Source organism: Mchenga conophoros, linkage group LG19 (assembly GCF_057382185.1).
Source record: "Mchenga conophoros isolate Kocher_MC1m ecotype Shallow Benthic linkage group LG19, M_conophoros_male_GT1.1, whole genome shotgun sequence".
NCBI lineage: Eukaryota > Metazoa > Chordata > Actinopteri > Cichliformes > Cichlidae > Mchenga > Mchenga conophoros.
In genome coordinates this window covers 9,585,049-9,608,903 of record NC_140544.1, presented here as the reverse complement: position 1 = coordinate 9,608,903, position 23,855 = coordinate 9,585,049, and the positions used below count along the sequence as shown (strand labels likewise).

The window sequence follows — 23,855 nt, the reverse complement described above, 5'->3', positions numbered from 1 at the left end:
AGACTGTATATAAAAGATGGAGGTAGCCACAGTGACATCACTGCTTAATGACATCGCATTGTTAAGACGTGTGGTGTGTTTTGTAACTTTTACACCTTTAATTAAACTGAGTCGAGTTTAGACTAAAGCTAGCTTACATGCTGAAATTATGACAAGAACTAAACAACACTTTTGTTAAAGATTTGTTGTCATGAAGAAAAGACGGCGCCGTCTCAGCCGTGTTTGGATCTGTAGCCCTGCGTACCTGTGACCCCGCCCACTGACGTCACAGCCAACGTTAAAGAAGCACACAAACACAAACTTCATCCAACGGCCAGTTTTTACTTCTAAGCAACACAGATATTTTTTACAGTGGTCAGCATCAACACAGCCTGTCACACACAGACACACACACACACACACACACAGGCAGCACGACCCCGCTCAGAGCAGGATGCGGTATTTGAGGGCGCGCGGGACTCTGTTGATGACGAGCCGTCCGTCATAACTGAGTGAAGCAAAGAGCCACGGGTCGGCCGATGACCACTCCGCCGCGTACACGCTGTCCTCGTGCTCCTCGTAGGTGGACACCACGCTGTCTTTCAGCGGCTCCTTACCCCTGCGGCGCACACACACACACACACACACACACACACACACACACACACACACACACACACACACACACACAGGTGAGCTGTGAAATACCAGGCAGCCTCATTTGTCTTATTTTCACTGAAAGGTTGACTTAGATAATGTTTCCAACACAATGATGGGCAGTATCCATAGAAACAAGCATCATGAGGTCAGCAGCAGCATCAGCACCACGAGTGCCGACAGAGACGCTGCTCTGAACGCTGGAGGAGCAAATCTGTCGCCATCAGTCAGAGCAAGGCACCTTTGACCTGCGAGGTTCGAACCCGCGACCGTTCTGATGTGAACCTCAGCGTTCCCGGCTTCATCGACTCAAACCTTCAGGGAACCTTAAACCTATTCAGAATTGGAGGAATCAGCATCCCGGCGTCGTTCACTCAGGTCGCCGTGTGACGTGAGCGTTCCTCCCTCCATCGCCTGTGTGTTTAATTCTTTTATCGACTCGTGTTCATGGTACGAACGCCTGTTTGTACCTAAATATAATAACACAGCAATAAAATCAATAATGCAGGAAAAATACGCACAACGCGACTTTATGGTCGTGAGCGCGCAGACGTTTGGAGATTCTCCCGACTTAAAAAAAGATGAGCTGCTGAGTGTCTGTGAGGTCACTTCCTGTCTCGACCTGAGATGATGGTGGCTGAGCTGTAAAGCAGCGCTCTCTTCCTGCCGCCGCACAGACTAAATCAGACTTCAGCGTTAGCGCCGTCCCCACTTCCTCCCGAGCCCGCTGCTGTTAGCGCTCCTGAGGGGAAATCCTGACATCATATTTCACGTTAACCGTTTCACGCCGGCTCGAGCGGCTCCCTCCGGGCTGTGCCCCGAAATAAAATCACTCCTCAGCTCATCACTCGTGCGGATCCATCAGGAGGAGAAACGGGGACGAGCGCGTCTGATAAATACTCAGCCCGGCGCCAGTTAGTCTAACGGACCAGAGGGTTTAGGTCTCGTGTCATTGGATGGACACCGCCGTGACATTTGACTGTTTCAGGGGAGCAGCAGGTACGCTGATGATGTCACCAGGCACGCCTCTGCAGCCTGCACGTGCACGCTCGTCAGGGTCTTTGTGGCCTGTGTTCATGTTTTCAGTCAGGCTGTGAGCTAAACGCTGCGCAGCAGACGGAGCGCCACGGCGATGAACGTAGCAGTCACAGCAGTCTGTCAGATCGTTGCGGTTGCAGGGAGGTCGCCGTCCTCTTTTTGGTCTAGTGTGACTGAAGCTCCCCAAGCCCCGCCCACAATCAAGCCTCTGTCATTATTATTATCTTTATGGTCGAGTCTAATTCCTGCACACGCCGTGAGGTTTGCCTTCACGGTTCGACAGTAAGACTGAACAGATCCTTTTCACCAGAAACAAAATGTACAGTCTGAAAAAAATACCCACAAACCCACGGGAGGAACTGTGGAGTGGACACGCAGCGCACAGACGAGAGGGTCAGCGGCTGCAGTGGGAGGGTTCAAACTGGAGCTGAGTGCTGGTGATTAGGAAGGAGAGCTGATAATTGTGGATGAGAGTCGGTCATTGACGATGAGAGGCGGCGGCCGAGGCTGAGAGGGGGACTGGGAGCGTAATGGATGGAGGACGGCGGCAGGTTTGGAACCATTACAGACGATCTCCCTGCTGTGTGGGAATCAGCTCTAAACGCCACGGAGAAAAACTCCTGAAGTGTTTGACAGCAACACATTTTTAATGTTTCCACTTTTATCACCGCGAGCGCCGCAGAGCCGGAGAGTTCAGCCCATCAGCTTTCATCTGAGAGGATGATTATCAAATAATGCGCTCAGAATATGCCGCGCTCGCGTCATCAGGCTCCTGATGGGCTCCTGACAGCGTGCCTTTACACAGAGCTGATGTGAAGGATAACATCGCAGCATCGGCACAGAGGTCAGAGTTCACGAGGGCCTGGGGAAAACTCAAAGATGTGAATCCAGAATAATAAAGTTGCACCTGATCATGTTTAAAGGAGGTGTGGAGAAGGAAATAACATGATAGCAGCGCCGATCAAACACCTTTAAACCCCGCCCACGCACGTACAGATCACCTGCAGCTGATGGCTGTTTGCACAGGTGTCCACCCTCCCTCCTCTCACACCAACAGAGGTCACGTGAGGAAATAATAGCGTGTTAATAAGAAGGCCGTCCAAAACCAAACGGACCCTGAGGGCGGCGGGAAGCGTGCCGTGCCCCCGACGGCTGCGTTAGGTTAGTCACAGTCACTCAGACGCCGCTGCAGGTACGGCGAGCTTTAAGCCTACGGCGGCTAACCTCTGACCCCTAACCCAAGGTTTTGCAGTGTTCCATCAAAGTCATGTGACCTGTCTGAAGTCAAAGGCAGTGTTCTCTCTTACTTGTCCTCCTGGTGAAGCTCCTCCCCCTCGCTGAGCTCCTCGTCATCCACCAGATGTCCAAATGGCTCCGAGGAGATGGACACCATGTTGGAGAGGATGAGGCGGCTGTCGCTGCTGGCCGTCAACACCAGCTGGTCGTGGCTGTGGTTGTAGCGGACGCTCCAAACCCTGAGGCCACACCCACACACACACACACACACCGAGGCGCTGGTTAGATTAAGAGTGGTGCTTTTTACGACCTCGCTGCACTTCCAAACAGGGTCTCCCAGAACCACCCGCCAGCAGGCCCCTCCCCTACAGCACAGGTAAGATCCAGGCGATCACCTGGATCAGTCACAGCCGCCTGCACGCACGTTTCCACTGTGACCGAGGCTCTGAGGGAGGCTGCTCTCATGTTATAATCGCTCACAGCTACACGCCCTGCAGCCGACTCACTCATGATGGAGCTTTAACAAGCCACACCCCCAGACCCACATCCATCTTTCAGACAGCTCACCGCAGACCAAATATGAAAACATGGCATCAGAGGCTCCGCCTCCGCTCCCAGTGAGTCTGGTGTGAAGTGTATTTCGGTCGCACTCACTACAGCTGCAGCCTGTAAACACTTACAGTTATTGTATATTCATAACATAACTTCATACAGCATACACTGTAACATACCTATGATCAGTGTTGGTCAAGTTACTTGAAAAAAGTAATCAGTAACTAATTACCAATTACTTCCCCCAAAAAGTAATCCCGTTACTTTACTGATTACTTATAATCAGTAATTAATTACTTAGTTACTTCTTAAAAACACGATTTACAACCTGAATAGGTGATAAAGTGATAGATCTTTCAGCCCAATTCTACTTTTTCTGCATAATCCATCATACAAAATGTAATCAAATGGAAAAGTCTCTTTTTAAAACTTGTTTTATTAGTTTTAATCTTTTAACTTTATACATCAAGCAAAAATTTAATTATATGCAACATTCTCTGACTGGAAGAAATTTGTTTAATACTTAAACCTATTTTCTGCACATTCCAGCACATAAAATAATTATTTTTTTGTGTTTACACTCAGTCTTTCAAATAGATGCAAGTAAAACACAGCAGAAATAAAATAAAGTCAAAGACTCAGCGGTCCTTTTGCTCTATTTTCATCTGTAAAGCAGGAGTGGGTAGGCGGAGGTTTACCCTGGTGCAGGTGTGCCGCGGCGGTCAGTGGAAGAATCCGCGAGTTTCTCTGTGAATTTCCCATTACGTGGTAGCTACTCGGTGCTTGCTTGGAAGTTTAGGGTTTTTTTCGCTGTAAAAAGTTTTCTTCCCACGCACAACGGACACTAATGTTTTTGCCACTTTTCAACTCAAAGTAAGGTCAGTACTTCCACGCTTTAAACGCTGCACGCTCATACTCTCTCCCGCACTCGATATATGATCCACTGTTGATCTGCACACAGCTGCTGTCACTAACGGCGCACTCGCTTACGTCACTGTCATGAGACACTCTCGCAATAAAATCACGGTTTTAGTAACGCAATAACACAGCGTTCCTACGGGAAAGTAACGGTAATCTAATTACCATTTTTGCAATAGTAATCCCTTACTTTACTCGTTACCTGAAAAAAGTAATCAGATTAATGCCCATCTCTGCCTATGATCCATATTCTGTAATATATCTGTATTATTGCTAAAGCACTTAAAGTAATCTGACGCATTTATTTGACTTTAAGCCCAAAGAGTCGATAAACTGAGACGCACTGATGAAGTGACTCCTCCTTATCTTATATTATCATCTCTCACAGCTGTGTGGTTTCACTCGCCCACACACCTGAGTCTGACCTCGGCACCATGTTGGGCTTTGAACCAGCAGGAGGTCCCCTTCAGTCTGAAATGAGCTAAGTTTTCCAGCAGCACCGGGGAGCCAGGCGGGCTTTAGAGGAGCGGCGCAGAGCTTCCCAGCAGTAACTGAGCTCGCCTTAGTGGGAAGGACATCATGGTGACAAAACCTGAGGACCAATCACTGGTGAACGTCTAACATTAGCCCCTCCCATCCCTGTGTTTTTGGTGTTTTTTTGTAGAGAGGGGCTCTGTGCCTGTATTTGTAAGAGCGCTGCGTGTGAGAGCCAAACGCTCGGACCAATCGTGCGTGAGGAGACCACACGAGAAGCTCCTGCATCCATCTCGTTCACGCACTCGCGCCCACACCCATCATGCGGTAAACACGGCGACTCCACAGTGTGTCTCTGCGAGCGTTCACGTGCCAGCAATGGGGATTCTGTTCCTCGCGGCCGACGTCTGAGCTTCTCATGAGCTGATGATATCATAAATGATGCTTTCTTTCTCTCCTCCCCACCTTTCCCCTCGCTCTCTCTGATTGGTCACTCCGACTCCCGCCTTGCTCTCTCTCTGCGAGCCCGGGGGTGCAGCTCAGAGTCCCAGTTCCCTCACAGGGAGGGATTGAGGGATAACCGAGGCTGTTGACAGAAAATCAGCCACGGCCACGCCGTTCCCCGCGCTCCCCTAATCCGCTTCCCTGCTAAAAAATAGTCCCTAATACCCCCAGCAGCCCTGAGGCCATATCCTGACTGCGCTCCGAAAAACGAGCACACACACACACACACACACAGACACACACATGCACTACACAAAAGATGCGTGAACATGCAGAAACCACACACAGAGATAAAAAGAAAACATGTCCAGAAAGACAGATTAGATGCTCACGCACGCACGCACGCACGCACGCACGCACGCACGCACGCACGCACACACACACACACACACACACACACACACCTACCTATATCTCGTATCACAAGAGATCCCATCTGCAGCCATGGATATGTTTGCCAACTCTACTTTGGTTTGGAGATAACGGCTGCTCTTGAGTGTGTGTCTCTGTGTGTGTGTGTGTGTGTGTATCAGGTAAGGGTTGGTGTGCTGCAGCAGTAGCCCAGTTTGGCTCTCAGACACACTGATCATCTATTCAGCTCACACACACACACACACACACACACACACACACACAGAGCGGACGACCCCGAGCAGGCTGGGTGGCGCTGCGCTCCGGTCCTCAGTGACAAAGCGAGTGGCTGCGTGTTTAATTAGTAATGAGGGCGTGACGAACTTTTTCTGCAGCGGGAGCGGTCAGGCCGTTTCATTAGCTGGGAGATAAAGGTGTTAATAAAAGCAGGAGCCAATGAGCAGCACGGCCATGTTTCTCCTCACTGCGGCTCAAGTGTCCTGCGACTAGGGATGGGTATCGTTTAAGTTTTATCCGATACCGGTGCCAAACCGGTACTTTTGAAACGGTGCCGGTGCTCAAACCGGTGCTTAAAGAATGGAGAACACAAAATTGGTCCAAAAACCTCTCATGTTCAGCTGGTTTTTGTAAAAAGATAACAATGTTAGCCTTTTCTGCAGCTATGGGGCATATATGGTATCACTCTTGGATGGAAGCAGTGCTTAAACAATGGAAAGAACACAAACTTTGTCCAAAAACCTCTCATGTTTAACTGTTTTCCACTTTTTTTTGGTCATTTTAGCCTTTTTGGCCAGGGTGAAGGGAGCATCTGCCATCAAACAAGAAGACAGCCGCATGTAACTACGACGGTGTTTGCTAGTTCACCTTACATGCATTGATGTAATAACGTGGTTAGCCTACTCAACGTAAATTACACACGAACAACATTAAGCTACTCACGCAGAGAAGAACGGCTGCTGCTGCATCATCATCCGTCATCATTTCTGCTACACTGGCAGGGCTAGGGGCCAGGACTCTCCTCTTCGGGTTTTTGGGGGATGTTGCTAACTCCGGGTCGATAACAGGCACCACACCCGCAGTAGATGTACTCGGTGTGAGGTCTCGCAGCACGCTATCAAATACGGCGCATTTCTGGGCTTTAAAAAAACCCACTATGCGTCGCCAGGTGTTTCATCGGATTTGAGGAGTTACCTCCTTTGACAGTATCACAGTATCAGCTTAAAGCACTTGTTGCAGGCTGCTGAGTTTGCATCTTTTGCTGTGAAGTACAGCCAGCCTTTGACCGCTTCGCTTTGGGCATTTTTAATCTGTAGCTCTGCTCTAAAAGAACGTACGTACCTGGCCCCGCCTACTATCCTCGGAAACGTAAAATGATTGGCTAGAAGTGTATCACAGCTCAGGAAAAAAAGCACCGAAATAAAGCACCGAAATGTGCGCTGCTTTTCGATCTGGTTACTACCGTTTATGTCAGAACCGGTGCCATGATGGCACCGGACACCGGTACCCATCCCTACCTGCGACCCTACAGTTGGTTCTGCAGATGAAGTCAGGAGAGGTTTGCACACGTGCACACAGGAAGCTTTAATGAAAGAATCACTGCTTCCTGTCAGAGCGTCTCAAATATTAAAGCTCATGTTTGCTTCCCGTCGCTGTCTGCATCTGTTTTATTTTGCCAGTGACTTTCTTTGCCTTCCACTTCCTGTCCTTGTCTGTGTTCCCACCTTTGTCATGTGCTGCCCCGCCCTCATCGTTCACCTCTGACTCTGGTTTTTCTGCTGAGCTTCATTAAAGCTCGTCTAAAGATAATGAAGCAAAGGCCAAACGTGACATTAACGCGGTGACACCACATCCTGAGCACAGGTCAGCACATCTCGCTGCTCGTTCTGGAGGCGGGTGGAAAACATCCCCCTCAGAATCAGCTGTTATATTTAATGAGGCCGTGCAGATGATCCTGCAGGTTACGAACACATGCTTCACCTGCTCTATCGTCTTCTGAGCAGACACCTCTGCCACAGGCTGAGGAGAGCCCTGAAAGTTTACCCAGAATGCACTTTGGGATCAAACATGAGGCACCAGCGCTGCTTCCTGCAGATATTAAACTGCTGCAGGTTATTCTCGGCCTTGGTGTAAATGTGATTGTTTTTTTAAAAAAGCTGAAATTAATTTTTAGCCCTGAAATGTTCACCTGGAGGTCTGCTGCAGGTGTGACGTCACGACTCCAAATGCTTAAATACTTACAGCTCCACATTTGTACTCCTGAAACTGTGAAAATAAAGACTGTTACAGCTCTGTGGCAGACTGGAGCTGGGGATGGAACCTCCTGAGCTGCAGCCACGTCGGGCTACATGAAGGTTAAAGGTCGCATGGCTACATTAAATAAACTGAAGTAACTGTATTTAAAGAAAACTACAATAACTTGGGGACTACTTTCAGATTTGAGCCCAAATTAAAGAAAAATCTGCAACACTTCACTTCATGGGCTCCAGCTGGAACTCCACCCACATATGGGCACGGTTCAGGTGTTGGACACCCGCCCTGACCTCTCTGCATCCACCCACCAGTGCGAGTGTTCCTCCAGCGTCTTCACGGGCTCCTGCACGCTGCGGACGTCCCAGAACTTGACCTTGCAGTCGTCCCCGCAGCTGGCCAGGTAGTACTGGCGGTTTGGGTTAAAGTCCAGGTCGCGCACCAGCTGACCGTGGGCGTTCTCTATACAGTAGATCTGACTGGATAGAGAGGGAGAGAGAGCGGTTAGAGGCATGAAGGCAAATGCACAAGAGCAGAAACGAGCAGGATGAGAGTGAGAGGAAGCAACGAATGAGAGGAACAGGAGGAGGCGTAACAACAAGAGCAGATATGAGGGAGAGGAAGCTTCACCGAGGCTTCCCGGGTAAATCAAAGCCTCTCTGTGTCGCCATCAGCGAAGGCCAGCCTCAATAAAGCGGCCAACACCGGTAGTGGTAAATTACAAAGGCGAGCCTCACAACGGCACAGCCTCGACTTCCTGCTAACAGACACGACAGCGCCTCCACCTCCTTTTATCTCCCTCAAACACACCTTTAAAAGAAAAACCGTCCCGCTCTCACACCCTTCCTCCTCTGACCTCAGAGCAGCGACTCCTCTGTGGTTACCGCTGTAAGAGGCGAATTCAGGCCGTCACCCGTGAAGCGCTGCCAACGTTCAGCTCGGTCAGCCGGAGCGCAGCGTGAGCACAATGACAGCAAACGCCGCGCTCTTAAAGATTCTCATTAGTGGAGCATCACCAGGGAAGAACCAGTGCTCCCAGAGCTCACGGGTGGAGGCTGAGGTTTTTACACCACCCTGAGAATGAATGCATTTAAAATGTTATTAAAAAGACAGCGCGCCCAACAAAAGCCTGGAGCTGCAACATTTAAAGCTGCTGTTCTTCACTGAAAAATACAACATCGATTAAATGGAACAGGTCGGGGTGGGTTCCAAAGCAGCTTGCAGAGAATAAAGCAGCTTAAACACTCTGAACTGTACATGATTTGTTACTCGCCTGCACCGGCAGGTATGAGCTGAGCCACAAGCTGATGTGGGTGGGGCCCGAGGTCAGCTGATCCATCAGGACCGCCTCTGCAGTGGCAGGTGGACTCAAAGAAGCTCATCTGAAGTGGGGAGGGGGTAGAAATCTGGTAAATGTACAGGCATCATTGTGCTTTTCTGCTCCATGTGACCCCACTGAAGCAGCCGGACATCGAACGCCCAACCTTCACGTCCAGGAAGATGACTCGTTAGATCAAAAGTTTCCTGACGGGCCCGACTCACAGAGAGACCACTGTTACACGGTTATCACTCAGTAACATGCTGCATTTGTCAAAACTCTAAGTTTAGTCCAGGAATGATCTCAGCGTTTGGTCTTTAGTGCCGGCTCCGTTCTTTCTGAGAGGCTGCAGAATTCAAAACGACGACTTAATTGAGACAAATGAAGACGACATTTATGGAACGTTTTACCTGCTGCTTGCTTTGGTTTGCTCCGGAGTCGGAGGTAATAGTTGGAGCAGACAATCACACTCTGCGTGCAGGCTACCGGCCAGCAGCCATCGCACGGCTTCTTTTGTTTCCGCCTCCAACCCAGACCTGGTCAGAGGGATCAGCCTGTGGTCTGGCTTCAGCTCTGGTCACTTCCTGTTTTATGTCTTTGTTTCTCTGAGCTTCTGTTCAGTGATTTTCCCTTTGTTTTCATTACTTTTTGCCTGTTGTGTCCACATTTCCACAAACGTGACACCCGAGCGTGCAAATTATGCACGAGTAGATGGAAACCTGCGTGAGTGAAGTGGTGGCGCCTCGGCCACAAATGCAGCGCAGTGTTGCAGAAACTGCAGGTTTTCTGCAGGCCGGCTTGGCCCGGCACGGCTCGGCTTTGTTCGTCTGCGTGGAAAGCCTCTGTGTTGTGGCGCAGCTGGATGCCAACAGCAGCTAGCCAGCTAGCTCGTCGCCCCACTGATTGCGATAGGCAATTAACATGCTAATTAAAAATCTCATTAAAATAAGGAAGGAATAAGAGAACGACCCGAGGCAGACCGTTGGGCTCCAATTAGGTCGAGACGGCTCGGGGACTGTGTGCGACTCAGGAAATGTCAAACAACGAGGAAGAAGTTGAAGCCCACAGAGAGCGAGGGGACGCACGGCCGGCGTGACCCCTCGCTCTGCTCACACCTGCAGATCTGAGTTGATGCCGGACATAGAGCCGTCACCCTGAAGGTCTGACGTGCGCCACGTCGGTCACGGCATGCTTCAAGTTTTTTATTATTTAGCATCATCACACATGACAGACTCACTGCTCCACCCACTGAAGCCACTCAAGCAGGAGAAGACGGAGGATGGACCAAACATGGCGCCTCTCATGTCTTCTCCTTGGACACTTGGCCTGGAGCCACGTGACCACGCCCACCCTTAGATGTATCTGGATGAAATGGTCGTTTCTGTTTTTTTCTACATGTCTGAATTATTTCTCCGATGGAGGCCACGAGCGTTGCTGATGTTCTGATGAGCTGACAGATGTTTTCCATCTCGCTGAAGATAAACAGGCTTCAGAGGGCCTGATGCTTTTATAAATGAGCGGCTCTCATTTCCTGTGTGATGTGATGCCATCAGTGTTTCTAACCATGAGGACACTCCTACTCCAGCTCGGTACGATTGGTGTCAATAACATGCGTCACCATGGTTACGTCTTTACGTGTCACTCCAACATAAAGACAGCACCATCAGTGAGGATAAGTCGTACCTGCCTTCGACGACAGCGTTCCTCCTGACCTGCCTGTGACATCACTTTCCTGGATGCTGATGCATGTGCGGGTCACGGGGATGTTGGGTCGCCGGTAGGAATAAATACGCCCGAGCTCGTCAAGCAGCAGCTTCCTGATCCGAGCTGACTCGGAACTTCTGGTGAACTCCCAAAATAGCAATTTCATGAGTAATTTCGAGTCGCAGCACATGATTTATTTACAGCGCCGCCTCCCTGTCCTGCGTACGACTCTGAGGTATAAGGCGTGACCTGGGGCTGTAGGGTGGCTGGTGTTCAACCCGGCCCGCTGTGGAATGGGACGCGCCCGCCGCGTGAAAAGGAAATGGAGCAGGAAATTGGGTTAGTTTCGCTCTTTCCCTCTCTGGTGTCTCTGAGCGATCCCCCCGCCAAGCACGCAGGCACACACCGGCACACGCAACCCTGCCCCCCCCCGGCCCGGCCTAATGGAGGAGGGACCTGGGACTGTGTGTGTGTGTGTCTGTGTGTTTATGTTTGCATGAGCAGGATTAGAGCTACAGTCGACCCATCAAACACGCTCAATCTTAAGTCATCCAACGAGTGTGTGTGATGGGGGGCTGACGAGGGGACGGGGACCTATTACACACACTGTTACACACACACGCAGATAAAAACATAAAACCGGGAAAACACACTCCCACAAATACCATTTATGTGTGTAAATACAGGCAGAGTGTGAGCAGGAAGCTACAAAGGTAGAGACGCACACACACACAGGCTTAGTCTGGGTGATAAATCTCTCTGCTGAGGGGATCGACAATCTCACACACACACACATACACACACATCCCTGTTTCCATGGCAACCACAGCAAGATGGGAGGGGGAAGAAAAGAAAAATCGAAAGAGGAGAGCAATCATTTCATCGCTGATCAAAATTAAAGCCTGGCTTTGAGATGGAGCTGGCAGAGAAAGAAAGATGGGAGCAGGAGAGGGAGGCAGGGAGGGGGGAGGAGGGGGAGGAGCCTGCAAACGAACAAAAAGTAAAGGATCGTGGCATCAAGCAGGCTAAACGATGGAGGAGAGCACAGAGGTTCGTGTGAAGCAAAGAGTCCAAACTTCCAACATAAACGAAGTTTAAACACCTGAAACCTGCGTTTGTTATACTGCCCAGCAGGGGGCGACGCCCCCGATCATAAACACAAAGGAGAAAATGAGCTCGCTGCTCACCTGATCTCTGAGCTCGCTGAACTCTTTCATGATGATTTTATGTTCTCAGGTCTTACTGAATAAAACATCTGACCGATCACGTGACTGCGGTGAGGTTACTGTCCCAACTGATAACCAATCAGTGCAGGAAACAAAGGCCAAAGAGTGCAAATATTCACCCAGTTTCCCCCTTTCTCCCTGTAACCTCCGTCCAGCGTGTGCTGCAGCAGGTGGAGCAGCTAAATAAGCACGGCGGTGGGGGTGTTAAACGTAAAGGTGTTCTCTGTAATTATTTCAAAGCCTGCATAAGGTCCCGACCCCTCCATTATGAGAGCTACAGCGGGATGTCTGGTTCGTGTCTTCCGAGGAAAAGCCCGGAGCGCGGGAAAAGGTCACGGATGATCGATCTGACAGCGGCAGGGTTCAAAAGGTCACCCTCAAATCAACAGTGGCATATGGAAGAGCACTATTTCAAAAACAGCTGACATCTTTTGCATAATGGCCCGTATTTGAATGTGAAATATGATACTTTGAACAGCCAACACTTTTTGCATAATAGAGCCAGATTTGAATATGTGAATAAAATATGCTAACCTCGGCTAACCTATCATCACGGCACGCCGAGGCGCTGATGGGTAGGTGGAATGGAAACGCTGGTTTTGGTCAGGCAGCGTTCGGGCTGATCCGGGCGAGGAGGTTTGACGATGTCCGCTCGTCGTCTTTGAACCAGCAGAGAGCCGGCGTTTAAAGAAGCAAATGGCACCGCCATCAATCATTTCGGCTTCTTTCGCTTTGCTCTACATATCTGCTCGTTCTGCACATGCTCACATACACACCACAGGGGAGATGTACAGGATCCATGCTTCACTGCAACACGGCACTGCTGTTCAGTATGCACCCTGCAGAGCATGGTATGGCTGCAGGCCTGACAGCTATTACACAGCTCAGTGTGCGTCTGTGTGTGTCTCACTGTGGACTGTGGGTCCAAAAGGGAACTCAGAGTCGATGCAGAGTAAGAACATCTCCAGTGACAGGCCTCTCTCCCTCACAGAGAGGCACAGCTACATGCCCAGTGGCGAGTACTACATGGCTGTTAGCTAGCCTAATATTATTCAAAGGCTTAAAGCCACCCGGTGGGCCCACAGTCAGATCCTCACAAACTAACAACTTGTTTTCATCTTTCCTCTTTAAAGACGTTTTTAACTTACAAACAGCAGTTACTGGTTGTCCAAAGTGGGAAGTTATTTTTAAAAAAAGTTATTTCTTTGTCTCTGGGAACAGTCCATTTACTCTCTGCAGTCAGCAAGACTTCACATCCGAGTTATTCCACATGGAAGTATGGTTTGTGCCTCTGTGGGGAGACGAGTTACCCGCACAAACAGGAAGCAGCTATGAGAAAGGAGGAAATGGGGCACTTTGAACCAATCCATGATTCCTATAGTGCGCCAAAGCATCCTCGTCACCCAGGCCTGCAGACCGGGGACAGACCAGACCAAAGAAAGTCTTCTTCTGCCTTGGAAACTTGGAAACTGAGAATGTTTGCCTTCAAAATAAAAGTTGACCTTACCAGTGCCACAAACATGCTTCAAAAGGCACTTATTTTGAAGGGCACCAAAGAAATCTCAAGCTTTTTGGTGTAGCATGTTCTTCGCCACTGAATTCAACCAATGACAGAAACGTGGGGGAACCGTTCACCAACCGGTTGGGTTGAATCCATGTTTTTCCCTGGTGACTGCAGGTCGCCCAGCAGTCTGCATGGCTGCGTGCCTGAGACGTAAATCTGTTTCATCACCTAAACCAGGGGTGGGGGAACTCCAGGTCTCAAGGGCCAGTGTCCTTGGTTAAAAGACCTCCTCAACAGTTCTCCAGAGGCCTGGTGATGAACTAAACATTTGATTCAGGTGTGTTGACCCAGGGTGAGATCTAAAACCTGCAGGGCTTGGCCCTCGAGGCCCGGAGTTCCCCACCTCTTACCTAAACTAACAGAGAAGTCTCGATGCATGAACACAGCCAAATAGTTTTACAGGTTAACCCGACCAAGAAATCCTGCTGCCTCTACCAACTGAGTAGCTGTGCTGCTTAAACCTAAACACACGTGGAGGATCACGCGACCTTTACACGAGTGGAACTGTACCGAAAACAAGTAAATACCAAACATCCTGACGAAACTGGTCCCAGTTCTTGAACTGGTTGGGAACATGACTCCAGCCCAGACATCTGGCAGTAGCTCCGATGGAGCTGTTGACTGACCAAGAAACACAGCGATTGGAAGAAGAAACCAAAGTAATGCAGACTGGATCCCGAATCACATACGTCGCTACATGCTTTTAGAAATACTGACAGTGTGGAGAGAGCCGCCTTTCTCAGAACAAACTGCGTGATTGGCTTGTCCAAAGAACACAATGAGTAGGCGGTCCTTCAAGGCGGCCCAGGACGCAGTGAACCGCCTCTGAATGAAGCCTCAGGCATCAGTGCAGCGTCACCCGAGCGCCTTCGGGGCGCCTTCGGAGCACTGCGTAGAGCGATCGGCGTCCTCTCACAGGTGCTGTGAGCAGGTCTCTGTGGGGTCATACGCTTTACATTTTTATGACCGGCTGCATGTTTCGGGTTGTCGTGTCACGCTGGATAAACCTGGAGTGAGCGACTGCAGATAAGTGCATGAGACTTTTGCATAGCTCTGCTGCCTGTTCTCAGTTTTTATGTCCTTCAGCACCAGCAACCATGGTTACACTCCAGCGCTGTGAGCCCTTTAATTAGAGACAATCACACTCTGAATTCTATTGTTGTAAACCGATGACTCTGACTTTATTGACGAGCTCCACATGGCTTTAGGAATCAAAAATGTGCGAGTAAAGCTGAATTACTGACATTTTAGTTATTCTGACATTGAGCTGGATCCTTTCTGGACTGTTTGTGTACACATCACCAGCTCCAATCTGCAGGATAATTAATCTGCTGTATATAATTATGTGATATTTGTTACAGCCCACATGCTCCACTCTGTGAGCTGATGCACATTTTGCACACATTGTTCATCTCTGCAACAATGCTGCCCAGCTCTCACTAACGACCTGTGGCACAACTGAAATAAGACCTTTTAAAAATACATTAATGAAACAGACCTGCCTAAAAAAAAAAATAAAAAAAAAAAATCACAACAGCAGCTCAGTACAGCAGGGATTACTCTGTGAATAATGTAAAAGCAAAGGTGCAGTGAGAACAGCCGGCTGAGGAGGAGTGAGAGTGTGTCAGGATTTTCCATTAAACACAGTTTTCTGTCCCCGTATCAGAGCCGAGTATTCCATAATTTACATAATGCTGCATATTACATCAGTACAAAGTGGAACAGGCATCATATATGTTTTATAAGCAGCACTATCTTTGCTTTTTTTTTTTTTTTTTAAAGAAAAAAGCTATGCATCTGGGAGGCAAGAGGGTGCTGTAGAGACCAAGCTCCTCTCCAGGGTGTTAGATAACCAGCTCGAGGCGTCTGCTGCTGGTGGAGCTGCACTCCCAGTCCTTATTTTAGAGAAGAGGAGAAAAAGAATGCTATAGTCACACCAGAGAACCACTGTTGACTGAATGCACAACCAAAATTATTGCCATCGTGCGCAATTAACTTGCAACCAGTTTAGAACTGGTCTGCATCTGGTCTGTAACTGGTCTGCATCCAGTCTGTAACCAGCCTGCATCCAGTCTGTAACCCGTCTGCATCCAGTCTGTAACCGGTATGCATCCAGTCAGTAACCGGTATGCATCCAGTCTGTAACCGGTATGCATCCAGTCTGTAACCAGCCTGCATCCAGTCTGTAACCCGTCTGCATCCAGTCTGTAACCGGTATGCATCCGGTATGCATCCAGTCTGTAACCAGCCTGCATCCAGTCTGTAACCCGTCTGCATCCAGTCTGTAATCGGTCTGTAACCAGCCTGCATCCAGTCTGTAACCGGTATGCATCCGGTATGCATCCAGTCTGTAACCAGCCTGCATCCAGTCTGTAACCGGTCTGTAACCAGCCTGCATCCAGTCCGTAACCGGTATGCATCCAGTCTGTAACCGGTATGCATCCAGTCTGTAACCGGTATGCATCCAGTCTGTAACCGGTATGCATCCAGTCTGTAACCGGTATGCATCCAGTCTGTAACCGGTCTGTAACAGGTCTGCATCCAGTCTGTAACCAGCCTGCATCCAGTCCGTAACCGGCCTGCATCCAGTCCGTAACCGGTATGCATCCAGTCTGTAACCAGCCTGCATCCAGTCCGTAACCGGCCTGCATCCAGTCCGTAACCGGTATGCATCCAGTCTGTAACCAGCCAGGAGAGTGTTGCACCATCATCTCAGCCTAAGAAAATACGAGCAGTCAGTCAGTGAATGGAAACAAATTCAAAGCAGTGAGAGGAAACCACCGATGGGTCGGTCTATTTTTACTCTGTGTGTCAGAGAGAAGTGGGGGGAGACACCTCAGAGGTCACCTGCAGAGGTAGTGGAGCATGATGATAGGCTGACACACACAGACACACACACGCGCACACAGACACAAAGACTGCTCTTTCACACTTGCAGCCACTTCACACATGCACAGACAGTGAAACACAAACACGACATGCTGTGACCTCGGTGTGTGTGTGTGTGTCTCTCTGTGTGTGTCTGTGTCTACTGAAGCATCTGAATGTTTTTTATTCTTTTACATTTTTAGATTTGTGTATCAATTTTGTGCCGTTAAAGCAGAGCTCAGAGAAAACAAACCATCACTGTTTGTGATCCAACAGGAAGAGTCACTGTTTTGACATGTCAGCATATCAGAGTGGCAGACATCGCTTCAATTTATATATACATTGTTGAAAAATTCGACCACGTGTGTCGGGGTCTCAGTTGGTCGTACAGACGTCAAACAGTAAGTAAATGATGTTTGTTTGTTTTGTTTTTTAAACACAAGCACTTTTTCTTTTTACTGATGAATGGTCAAGGTTTGGGTTTCTGCTCGTCTCTCAATGTAAGGTGATCTAACAAACACAGCTGTGACACACGCATGCTGATCTGACATGTAACACGGGCAAAAGGCTCGATCAGGAACTGCTGCACTTTCCAGTATTCGGCCCAAACCATCGTCCAGCAAACTCCTCGGCTACAGGAGCGGCATTTGTCATTAACAAATGAGTATTTGTCCGTTTGCAAAGTTACTAAACCACAAAACCTCAGACAGCAGGCGGTCTGACGTCTTCAGAAAAGACTGAAAAATGAAATCTGTGGTTTTTTCCATGTTCATTCAGAAGTTTGGAATTTTAAGGAAACAATAAAAATAAATGACAGTTTTGGACTGTAGTCGGGTTTTCAGATGATGTACATGTTATTTATTCTCTGTGCTTGTTTGCTGCATTAGTCCTTTTTTTGTTGGCACATCAAACATGTGCAGATGAGACTCTTTTTTTGTTTCCTTTGCAGAGTTAAAATGATTTTGTCTGTGCTGAGCTGATGGAGGACTGCTCTGAGATCAGCTACTAAAATACTTAATGATTATTTTTCTGTCAGTTTAATCTAATAAATGGATCACAGGTCTGGAGGGACAAACACAGGTCATGAGCTTCCTGGATCTCTGAATATGAGGCCACTCAGGTGTCGTCCTCCGGTCAGGTGGAGGTATAAATTCAAAGAGGAGAAGATTAGGTTTGACTTTAACTGTAACTGAAATGTGGTTTGTTAGTTTGATGTTTGGTTGTCTCTTGCCTCCACCCCGACCTCCTCTGTGCATCTCTTTACCTGCTGTTGGTTCAGACACTTTGGACCAAACGAATCAAACGAGGAGACAAATACGTCCTAATCCAAGAAAAAAAACAAATGTGCTGCAAGAGCTCCTCATTTCCAAGTTTCAGCTTATTTTTAAAAAAACATGAACCGCATACTTAAAATGAAAAAATGAATCAAAGTGCAGATTTTCAGTCCTGACAGCACTTGGATATATTCCTGCACAAACATCTTACTTTATTTAAACCAACGAAAAAGTCGATCGTCCTTATCGGACCATTTTATTGTTTTTCTTTAAAACGTCTGTCATGGTGCGCCCTCTGCTGGCTGCACGTGTCCCTGCAGACTATAATGGTGTGTTTTCACAGCGATATCAGGGATGAGGCTGCTCTCTGCTAACAAGCCCCGCTCCACCGCCCCCTCCTTCCCTTTGTGCCGATGGCTAAATCAGTACTGTTGCATCCTTCAAAACAGCACAGCGGGAGGAGAGCGGCCAAAACGGGGTGTGCAGGAGCTCTTTAATTTGTTATGGGGCTGACGGGGAGCGATATCAATGATTCAACTATCTTATCTGGCCCTGTGATACGCATCGTGTAAATACATTCTCACTCTCTCCTCCTCTCTCCTTCACCCGGCACCCCTCTCAGTCTCTTCAGCACTTTGCTGTTATCATGGCGATCGATGTCGAGGTGATTATTATTCCTGCAGCACAGCCCACACGTAAACACACGCTGACCTCACTCATCAAGTGCTGCAGAAACACACACACACACACACACACACACACACACACACACACACACACACACAGTGAGAGGTCGGGAGGTGGGCTGCTGATAACCTGCAGTTACAAGGTTAATGTGTGGTAGTACACATGCTCCATGTCACACAGGAACATTAGTGCTCAGCCGCCTCGCACTTCATCATCTGGCGAGCAGAAGAACGCGCTTGACTCGATTCACGGGCGTCCGCAGAGAGCCGACAGACACACCTGGATGCAAATACGAGCACAGACCGCTCAGGTTTGTGTGTTCGTCTTTGTTAGAGACACAAAGCTGACAGCTACGACAACAAGCTGCAGCCACAGCTCATAATAATCCCTCCATCCTTTGTCTGAAACAAGCTGTGTTAGCTCCGCCCCTTTCAGACAGCCTTCTTCTGATTGGCTGGCTGAACTACATGTGGGTGTGTCGTCTCCACTCAAGATGGACTACTAAAAGCTGCAAGCCACTTTACAACCCGCTCCTGAGCATACTGATTTAATCAGTGTCATCTCTGATGAATGCATAAACAGCTCCAGGCCAGGTGCTCACAGGCAGGTAACGGTTACTGTAGAGCCAACAGAGCTCCTCACTGTGGGTCAGGACTCCAGTTTTTCCTTTAATTCGAGCCAGCAGAACAACTAATCTCACTAATCGTGAATGAATTTGATTCGTGGAGCAGTTCTGGCTTTGGGTGGACAATGTAACATCTGATTCCCCTTAAGCCTCGTTTCATTGCCAGTCCTTTATTGACTTATGCATTATAAGAGTCCATGTGCTAATTAACTGCAGCCGAGTGCCGTGTTACCACTCCGCTGCCTGTAGTGTCGCAGGTTTCTAACTGCTTTATCACATCAGCAAAGCCTCTGATGTAACTGTGCAAAAAATATTATTTCATAATGTTGGAATCTGATAAAGACCCGCAGGCCACGATCGATGAGTGTTTAAACAGCAGTTGAAGGTTCGAAATATTACGGTTCTTTTTAAATAAAGGCACATTTATTTTTATGTACAATTACCTAAAAGTGATCAAAAATATTACAAAATACTCTTAATTGTTCATCATAAATCACTTTGATTTTTTATGAAACTCTATGGAGGCTTTTGTCCTGGTGGCACCTTCTTACCTGATGCAAGTTCATATGTAGTTTAATATTATATTTCAGTATATTTGTAATTAAACGCACTCATTGTCTTTGTCTTGGAAATACTTTCTTTGAAGATAAAACACAATTTCAATTTGAAAGAAAAGACAATGTGTAATAAAAAAAAAGTGAGGTCAGAGGTCAAATGTGACATACCGTAATTGTCGGGCTATAAGCCGCTACTTTTTGCACAAGCTTTGAACCCTGCGGCTTTTAGTCAGGTGCGGCTTTTCTATGGATTGTCCATGATTTTTGTCATATCGTAAGACGATTTGTTTTGTTTGTTCCGCTGTTGTACGGCACTACGTTGCCTGGCGGAAGGGCATGTGATCAGACACACAGTATCGGGGTTCAAGAGTGGTATGTTGGTCACATGTCCATCCGCCAGGCAACATAGTGCCGTACAAGTAGCGCGAAAAACAAACTTCAAATTAACGCTATGCGTTCAGCGGGAGTCGTCGATGACGAGCGGCGATAAACTTGTGAAAAGCAAGTTATGCTCAACTCCACCGGTGAAATCTGACAGCGTGGAAAAGTGTGAAAACATCCATGATCACCAACGGATTTCGAAGGGCTGGACTGCTGCATGATGGAGAGGAGGAGACCGCCACGGCCCTTCAGAGGGTGTTTGACTCTGACACTGACAACGAGGATTTGTTTGGTTTTGAAAGTGACAACGAAGGAAAGAAGCGGAGAGTGGATGACGAAGCCATCCTGAGCCTGTTCGTATCCGACACTGGAGGAGAGGACTTTGGTGGTTTTAGTGCGCAGGAAGAAGAGAAAGATGGTGGTGAATGACTGACTTTTCTTCTTGTTAAAGCCGTGTCACTGCACCTGAGCCTAAAAGGTAGTCTGAATCTATTTTTCTGGTGTGCTGTAGGTTATTGTTATGTACTACATTTGTTACTCATTTATGAAGCACAGTACATGTTTCGTACTTGTAATTACCAGTACTTGTACATATACCTAAAAAGTTATGCAAATATGTACCCATAACTTGTTTTTCAAAATATTAATAAAAGTGATGTCTCCAAACAGCCATCTCTTTCCTGACAATTCCCTTTGTGCATATTCTCTTACATATGATAAGTCAACATTGAAACACCTGCGGCTTTTAGTCAGGTGCGGCTAATGTATGTACAAAACAGGATTTTCCCCTGATTTTAGCTTGTGCGGCTAATATTCAGGTGCGCTTTGTAGTCCGGGAAATACGGTATATTTAATCTGTATGTTACTTTCTATATGCTATGCTAACGCTAAGCTAGCCAAGAGCTGAGTGTGTGCAGACTGCAGCCCTGCAGCCAGAGCCTGAACATCCACAGGTGACAGGCGTGTTTCTACAGCAGAATCACCATGACGACCGCTTTGAAGTGTCTGTGCTGGTTTCATCTTTGAGTAACAGCCCCAACACCAATCACAACAGAGCAGAAATATCTCCAACATGCACAAACATTTCACCTAAGCATGAATGAAGAGATGGCGGTGACTCTGACGCCAATGAGAACCCACTGAGAATCAGTGACATCGATATTGGACTCCCATCAGCACCGCTACAGAGTTCGATCAGAATTCATTCAAAACTTTTTCAGCAGTCGAGTTTTCAGACAGAATGAAAAACGGGATAAATGGTTTGCGACTATGATACGATATCCAGGCGGATACTCCGGACACTCGGCTAACCTGATGTATCGCTTCTTACGTCAGTATGACAGTTTTCAGCTTTGCTAGCATAATTAGCTCCCTACTCAAAATGATGACAAGTACATTAAAGCATATGATGGTTTGAGCAGAGCAAAAAGCCTGCACTGCAAACATCTCAAAGTCGGTTTAAAATGAAAGAAGAATCAAAATGCATACACAGAAAATAACTATTGTTTTACCGCCCGGCGAGCGAGCTGGCTCGGTGGAGGTTTGTGTTCTCGGAGGGCCTTTTATCACGATATCCAATAACGACTCAGTCATTAATCGCATTTATGACGCTGCTCGTTTCCAACGGTTACACAAAGTTTTCATCAGAACCAGAAAAAAATCTGCTCACAGCATGAGGAGATGATGTGAACCTGCTCTGAAGCTGTAATATGAAGACACGCATGTGTTTCCTGATGCACGGAGAGGCAGTCGTGACAAAACTCCCTCAGCATGATGAGTAATATTAAACACACAGCTCTGTGTAGTGCATTCAAATGTCTGCATGTAATGACATGCAAACACCCAGTAAAACCAGTAAGCCCAGAGTTTAACGTACACGACTCATTTCGGTCAGATTTACACAGACGGCAGCTCCTTTTAATCAGGTGCAAAGAAAAAAGCAGAGCATTAACGCTGACTGGCAAATAAGAATAAAAAAAAAAAAACACCAACCGTCAGTGACACCTCAGCTCAGCGGCTGCTGTGGGACTTATTCCATCAGATTCAGCGATCAATGCCGTGAAAAAGGAGGTGAAGTCTACACGTCACCTAAATAAAGCACCTAAAGGATCTCTCGGGCAGCGGCGCTCACCTCATGGTGCGGAGGTCCCAGCCTCGTATGGCCGTGTCGTTGGCTGTGGCGAGCTGGCTGCAGTTGTGGTGGGGGCTCCACTTGCCGGAGGTGAACTTCAGCTGACCTTTACCCTCGAGGGTGGCGGTGCTGGAGACCTGCGAAGGAACGGGGGCGCCTTTGTTAGCGGGGACGAGAATTCATCTGTACGTGTGTGACAGGTCGAGCGGAGCAGTTCATTAAATCAGCATAATGAGGCTTTATTAGGAGTCATTTTCTCTGCTGGCCGCTCTCAAAACTACAATCGCTCGCTAACAACTGTAGTAATATTTGGGGTATTAGTGGCACGCCAGCTGCCTGCATCACGCCGGCGTGTACACTCCTGCAAACACACCTCAACTCGTGCTGTTGGAGTTACACTGATTCACTATTCGTTTAAAGACTCTAATAATAATCATTTCACAGTATCTGCATATAAAGAAAGGCTGTGCAGTTTGATGGGGGCATGTCTGCGCACGGCTTTTTAGCCTCGTTTAGCTTCACATGGTCCCGTCATCAGTTATTAAGTCCGCTGTCCTGAGACGTGTGTCGGGAACAAGTTACAGATTTAATTTACTGGAAAAAAGAGGAAGCTGAGAGGGAGACAGACCACATGCACAGGAGGAGATCAGGGCAGAGTGGACACACGTGGGGACACAGCTGGACAGAATCTAACCAACATGATCACACACAAGAGGGACTGTCAAAATAAAACAGGAAGTGACTAACACAGAGACCAGACTAAGACATATGACCTTGACAAAACAACAGTGGAGACAGACACGGGGACATGAAGGAGAACCAACATCAAACAAGAACCGAGAACTAGAAAATAAAAGTGATAAAACTCCAGAAGTCCACAGGCGTCAATCTGGGCTTTGATATGTTGCTTTGTGATTCGAGCTTACGTTATTGCCCCCCAGCACAACAAACACACTGAAACAAAGTTCCTCACACCGCAGATCCAGATTTCTACTTTTTATGAAGAACACATTATGAGAAATATTAAAACGTTATAGATAATTACCAAAGCTTCTTTCCAAAAACAGTTGGATGTCGACCTCGTCTGTCAAATAACAAACACGTGTCTTTTCCAAAACTCTCTCCAGCTCCAGGAATTAGCATTTAAAAGCTGTTTGAAAGTATTGAAAAGCCTGATTCTTTCTCCCATCGTTGTTTCGCCTCCTCTGCATCGTCCTTGGTCAAAGTGATGCTATGATACAGTTTATGACGAATCTTTTGGTCCTAACAGAATCATGCACATCAGTGACGTTCTGTCGCGTCCACATCCTTAAACCTCTTTCAGAAATATAAAAGTCCTGCTTTCCAAACACAAACGTCTGAGTTCCTTCCACCATCCTGCATATGGAGTAAGGTTGGACAAATTTATCGACCATTGATGACAGACTGAGCCGTTCGCCGAATGGTTTTGCAAGAGGGACTTATGTATTTCCCGTCAGTAAGTTAGCTTCAACCAACATTATTAGAAAAAATAATCTGTTTTAAAGCACGCTCTTGCAGCTGC

General features: G+C 47.8%; 1 protein-coding gene across 2 annotated transcripts in view; it reads right to left on the bottom strand.

Annotated features, from left to right (window-relative positions):
- Nucleotides 1-301: 301 nt before the first annotated feature.
- Nucleotides 302-23,855, bottom strand: part of eipr1 (EARP complex and GARP complex interacting protein 1) — a 50,853-nt gene continuing 27,299 nt past the window's right edge. The window contains exons 6-9 of one of the 2 annotated variants that reach the window (XM_085256416.1): nucleotides 22,313-22,449; nucleotides 8,289-8,456; nucleotides 2,982-3,149; nucleotides 302-598 (exon numbers count right to left, since the gene is read on the bottom strand). In XM_085256416.1, the coding sequence (XP_085112542.1) occupies nucleotides 424-598; nucleotides 2,982-3,149; nucleotides 8,289-8,456; nucleotides 22,313-22,449 (648 nt within the window). In that variant the 3' untranslated portion in view covers nucleotides 302-423. The remainder of the gene's footprint in view (nucleotides 599-2,981; nucleotides 3,150-8,288; nucleotides 8,457-22,312; nucleotides 22,450-23,855) is intronic. The other variant, XM_085256417.1, reaches the window with a different exon arrangement.